General features: G+C 40.6%; 1 protein-coding gene across 1 annotated transcript; it reads right to left on the bottom strand.

Annotated features, from left to right (window-relative positions):
* Positions 1-258: 258 nt before the first annotated feature.
* LOC139709426 (monocarboxylate transporter 2-like) lies at positions 259-5,959 on the bottom strand. Its single transcript, XM_071621394.1, has 4 exons — positions 5,776-5,959; positions 4,159-4,299; positions 1,361-2,401; positions 259-404 (listed from the first exon to the last, which is right to left on the bottom strand). The coding sequence occupies exons 1-4, from the start codon at positions 5,957-5,959 to the stop codon at positions 259-261; spliced, it is 1,512 nt and encodes a 503-aa protein (XP_071477495.1).
* Positions 5,960-6,190: the final 231 nt, after the last annotated feature.

Here is a 6,190-nt window from a genome sequence, read left to right as displayed (position 1 = left end):
TTCATATTCAGCAGATATTCATACAGTTGTTGATTTCTATAGAATGCAGCATAACTCATAATGTGATATCAGTTGTAAGATATTCTGATATAGACCTACAATAATTACAAGATGCATTCAAAACTTGAGGATTTCAAATTACATTCTCCATTTAGCACGAACTGTGAGGCTGGCGTGGCGACTCCTGAACTGATGAGCGATGCATCTGAAAGTGCAGGAGCGTCATTCAGAATGCGTGAGCGGTGGGGGCGCATTTACTCACTTGCCCCCATTGCTTGCCCCTTGCCTGCAGCATCTCTTTCCAATCGCCAATGGAAGCAGAATGAACAGCCCCGACAGAACCTCAGCTGCCCCGAGAATACAGAAGGTGACATTATAAGACTCCGTAGCATCGTAGATGGCGCCTAGATATTTGTAAGAGAAGCAGGAGAGAGAGAGAGAGAGAGAGAGAGAGAGAGAGAGAGAGAGAGTGAGTGAAAACCCAGCTTGTAACTGTTTAACCCATTAACATATCAACGATCAAGGTGACAAATGGTTTACTTTGAATGTTCTGCAACGTTGCAGCGTATAGATGGACGGAAACTATCACAGTATGACTGAGAATTGTAAAAAAAAATGCTGTAAAAACAAGCTAATGAATCTTGAATTCATGTCTAACTGATTGATATTAAGAATACGGCTCTGATAGATATAGCGACTGACTGCATGAATGAACTCATTAAGATATGTTATTGGAATATCAGGACAAAATTTGATTTGTGATGCACTAATGATACACAGATTTTATGCGTGTTTGCGCGCATACACATAATTGATCTTCACACATAATTAATCTTCGTCATATCTGAATAAGGAGACCAACTACAATTTACAAAATAAAATCAGGTTAGTTTGTCTTTATTCCTCTAAACGAAATGAGTAAGTGAGTAATACAAACTTTAACCAATTTCTTGAAGCTGTGAAATCAGCTACAATATTGCACTTACAAATTTACTGAGTCAGCGATGTGATTGTCTCGTAAGTCTTAGACCGTCTTTGGGAAATGCAATACAAAATTGACAACCACTCTCTCGGATTCAAATTATCTAGCAATAATTGTTTTTTTATTTACAAAGACAATATTTGTGGTAGTCAGAGTATCAACGAAACCGACACTTGCATCATTTATATGATTTCTATGAAAAAAAAACTACAGTGATATCAGTGTTTGCGAAAACATCAAAACAATCCATAATCCTTTTTTTCGGCTGTAGTGAATTTTCTGCTGTTCTATTCTATCTTGTTAGACTACTTTGATGACATATCATGAAAATGAGGTGGAAATGCCCAATAAAGACTGCAAATATTTCAAATTTCCTACCGCCAAGATAACCACTGACAGGCGAAGCACACCCGCCCACGAAGAATATGATGGACATGGCGGTCTGGAAACGATCTTTTGGTATCATGCCCTGCACTATGATGTTTATCATTGCCGTTTTCATGCCATCGGCGAGACCGTTGACACCAGCCAGTACTGCAAGAACCTCGTATTTAATTGTGACGTAGTTAAGGCCAAATGCAAGACCTGATATGACGCACACGAGAAAAAAGAACACGTGATCTTTCATCCATTGTCTAGAAGAGATGATGCCAGATAAGAAGCGACCGACTGTGTTACATGCACCACCAATTGTTGCCAAGTACACTGCCGTGGCCGAGTCGAATCCTTTCGTCTCCGCGTTCGGAATGAGAAACAGTGCCCACGTGACATGGATGAAGCAATACAGCATTACCGTCATGGAGAAACATCCGAATTCGACCGGATAGTCGCGGTACAGATACAAATCGATGATGCCGAGGATACCACCGCAGCTCGAGGACCTCGTCGGACTACGGTGGGATGTTTCTTCTCGTTCTCCTAGCGGAGAGTTTGACAAATTAGAGACACTGGAGTTGGACTCTGCCCTGTGAGGATTTTCCGCATCACTCTCGGAACGACCTGACTCCGTAGATCCTTCGTTTATTACCTCGCCACCATTGTCATGGGCTGCGTTTATTACTCCTCCCAGCTGAGTTAACACTACGTTTTCGTGTTGAACAGAATCGCTGTCACACTCTTCTGTACTGTCATCAGCACGCCGAGCTCTGTCTTGACTCGCATTCAAGGATGTCGTTGCGCGCAATTTTCGTGGCTTCACCAGAGCGCCATACACCATAGAATGAAGATTCAAGCCTCCGAGAAGCAGAAAGGACGCCCGCCATCCGTACGCTCCACGGACTTCTTCCGTTATGATGGGTAGGACCATGGTGCCTACTCCAGACCCGGTAATCAGAATGCCAGAAGCGACCTTAAAGGAATCTGGGAAATACTCGGCGGGGCAGGTGTTAGCCGTCAGGATCACTGTAGTGTAGCCTATCCCTATATGACAAGGAAATAAAGAAAGGGACTCACTTAAACATGTTGATTAAGAATATAACACTATAATTATGTCACACAAAATTCATAATATCATAAACGGTAAAAATCAGTTCAACCCGTTAGGCAGTTTTAGGGACAAGCTGATTTTGCTGTAACACGCTTTTTCCATAGACATCCGCCACAGAATGATAGCCCCCCTCCCTCCCTATCCAAGGGGATTACACTATGTTCAATGATATTCGGAGGGGGTGGGGATGTCCCCCCTCACACAAAGGAACTTCTTCTTCTTCTTCTTCTTCTTCTTCTTCTTCTTCTTCTTCTTCTTCTTTTTCTTCTTTCTAGAATTAAATTTCCACAAGCCGGTGGAGACTTGGTGGTACAGTACTGGTAAATTTTTCAGTCGAAAAGTAAGGGAACTAAATATTGATGTTAACAATGAGTACGTCATCTCTACATTGTGGAGTACTAAGACAGTGGAAGATAGTACGAGCGGGGGGGGGGGGGTATTGACGGGATATCCTGCTCCCACCCACATGAAGGAACTTTTGCATGTTTCATAATACCTGAAATTCACTGCGATCTGATGCACACTTTTGCTGAAATATGAAAAAAAAAGTTCAATCCAAAAAGCAAGACAAATATCCAGGAATGTTATAAACGGCTAAGATCTCGTGCGGTATCTGCCACCTCTCGATCCACGTGTGTGTCTTCAGTAAGGGGAGATGGATAGCGCTCACCGGTAAATGACACAATAAATGACCGTGGAAAGAATGGTTACAGATATTTCTATAATGCCATGTGTATTGTCACACTTGGTAATAAACGAGAAAATCAAAATATCACAAGAAAAAGAAATAAAGAAACTAAATTGTGTGCGTGTTTTCTAATCTCATTCTCTGAGGGGATGGGCAATTCCCCCCCCCCCAATACACACACACACACACACACACACACACACACACGCATACACACACAGGTGAAACGTTGAGGGTTCTTAAACACCCCGAACTTTTGTGTGCTCGTGTATTATGCTGTAGTTGACTCAATTTGATGTGTTTCTTTATCATGTAATATCCATTATAGTCTGGTAAAATATGTCCCTTCAGACACGCTCAGAGAAATTTGGCCTACAGAATACATATATATATATATTAAAGGAGATGTACGAAAGGAGCTTCTATGTGCCTGTTATTGTTGTGAATACAGTACTGATACTGATACTGTTTAAAGTCTGTCAACCTAACGGATTGCTTAAGGGTTCGACATCCCCGTGAAATAAAACAACAACAACAATAATGTTCCCACAGGGGCCTGTTTTGTGATGCAATAATCAGCAAAATTAGCTAGTTTTACTTGAATTAGGTAATCGAGTAAGAAATGGAATAAGCAAATTGAAAAAAAGAGAGAAATGTTTCTACTTAATCCTACATTGTGATGCCCACATTGAAATATGCCAAATTTTGACTATTTTCTCACTGTGCCTTACACCTTTTGTATTATATTTTTTTAATGTCGAAGTAAACGAATGAAATATAATTTGGTGATGAGTCTTTCATTATATATTCTTAATATATAAATATTAGTCTTATTATAGTCTTCTGTGTGGCACTGGCGTAGCTGGACTTTGTAATATTGAGAATAGATAAATTTGGAAGAAAATGACCCTATTGACAAACAATGATATCAACTGTGTGACCCAAAATTCTCTGGCTAAATACGTTTTTATACATGCACGCACTTCTTCGAATGTCACATACCGAACGTAAGTAAGCCCCCGGCGAACTGAGAGACGTTGCTTGCGAAGGAAGCAAGGATGACCCCTGTACTCCCGAGAAGCGCCCCCGTCATGGCAAGCTGCCGTACTGAGAACAACCGCGACAGCGGCGAGTTGACCGGAGCTTGAATGCAAAAAGAACAAGGAAGCCACAGCCGTAATGGGTGAATTCTCGTGATCAAACGTATTCAAGTCCCATGTATGTAGCAAAACAGACACAATACACTATTCTGATTAAGTCTGTTAATTCCTTTAATTTGAATCGAACAACTCAAATGTAGTGTATCATAGCCAATCGTGGAAAGCTTTTAATCGCAACTTACTCGCGATACACACGCGCTCACAGTTATTAATGGTTATATGTACGTATGCATATATTATATCATGTATGATGAGGATTTCGTCCACGTTGGTTATATTACACATAAGATGAAAAGAAGAGACCAGAAATGTACAGCTTACCGTTCATGTGATATATCAAACCTCAATTATGACAGACCTACTGCGATTCGCCACACTATCATGCATAATCATTTACCCAACAAAAAGAAAAAACCTTGAGCAAAAAGATCTAAAAACTTTTTTTTCAATCCTCAGCCCACGCTCCAACATATTGATATACTTTGTGACAAGGATTTCCTCTTCAAATATTATTACATACTTTATTCATTTCAATTGATCAATTCACTTCAAATTTCAACAGCAACAACAACAGTAACAACAACAACAACAACAACAGACTAAAAAGAAAAAGGGTTTTGATTATTTTGACAGATGAGTACTCCAGGCGAAATAAGCCACCTCGATCTCACTCAATGCTCCTTTGAGAAATGTTTTACCCTTGATTGGTATTTCCCTGAAAGTATTTCTGTGTTTGGTCAAACCTTTCAATGGCATCGCTTGGCGTAGTCATTGTGCATTGTTTTGTTTTAGACGATATAGCATGGAATTCTGTAGGTAGGACTTCTTTCTGGTCAGTTGATATCAAAGCAAGCCAACAATTTTGTCAACAAATTGTTGATGATCAACGAACTTTTTGAAGATAGTCTCAAGAACAAAATTGAACGGCCGAAACCTACGACTGGCGTTTGTTCTTAATTATTGTTTGATGGAAAGCGGACTGAGGTGTGGGCGTGGCTAGCTCTCATTCAAAATGGTTACAGTTCATTATTCCGAAGATTTGTTAATCCGAAAGTGAAAAAAGGTACGTTATTCCGAGGGTTCGCTCATCAGAGAACGAAATGAGGTTCGTAATTCCGAAGGTTCTTAGTGTGCACCTTCTATTCATTTTCGAACGAACATTCGGAATAACGAACCTTTATATGCTATATTTTGGATTAACGAACTGTCAGAAACACGAACCCCTTTTCATTTATGAATAACGAACATCTAGGTATAGAGAATTTAAATTGTGTTTTAGAGTAACGAATTAACGAACCTTCGGAATAACGAACATCACCGATTTGTGCACGGGACCTAAAATAACGGGATCTAAAAGACGCTGCTACAAGATACTGTTAGGTTTAGATTTTTGGGAATCATCATCGTGTGCTGCACGCGGAGGACTTCAGAAGCACTTTGATGATGACGTCACACTCACATAAGATGTAAGCTAGACCCTGAGACATTCCGAAGACAAACCCCACGAAGCTCGTGGACGCCTGGAAATTGCGGGTAACATCCTCCAGAAGGAGTCCATATGATTTGTTGGTTCCTTCGTCTAGGAAAAGCACAAAGAAAGCGGCTGCCACGATCAACCAACGCCTGGGAGACCTAACCAACATATCTTCTCCACAATGGCTTGATCAAGTAGGAACGCGATGTCCACGATGACATGAGGGGGAACAGCGCCGTTATCCTTAAAACGCAACTCGCGCGAAATTAAACAATGTCCGGTGGCAAATGAGGTTAGATGTCTCTTTGACGTGTCTTGCTTTAACGATCCTACTAAATAATTCTGCCCTTAAATGTTGCTTATCATATAGCACAGAAAATTTAAGTCGAACCAACAACAA

This window comes from Diadema antillarum, unplaced genomic scaffold, assembly GCF_040938485.1.
Source record: "Diadema antillarum isolate AM-2024a unplaced genomic scaffold, OU_Dant_1.0 seq00001435_RagTag, whole genome shotgun sequence".
Classification (NCBI taxonomy): Eukaryota; Metazoa; Echinodermata; class Echinoidea; order Diadematoida; family Diadematidae; genus Diadema; species Diadema antillarum.
This window is presented reverse-complemented; position numbering and strand designations above follow the sequence as displayed.

Bases quoted from the DNA above. Each gene is read 5' to 3' on its own strand.
- LOC139709426 (XM_071621394.1), bottom strand. From the start codon at position 5,959: ATGTTGGTTAGGTCTCCCAGGCGTTGGTTGATCGTGGCAGCCGCTTTC. The intron at 4,300-5,775 runs GTGAGTGTGACG...TTTGCATTCAAG, and splicing joins GGGTCTAGCTTACATCTTAT to CTCCGGTCAACTCGCCGCTG. The intron at 405-1,360 runs GTAGGAAATTTG...ACAAATATCTAG, and splicing joins TGTCAGTGGTTATCTTGGCG to GCGCCATCTACGATGCTACG.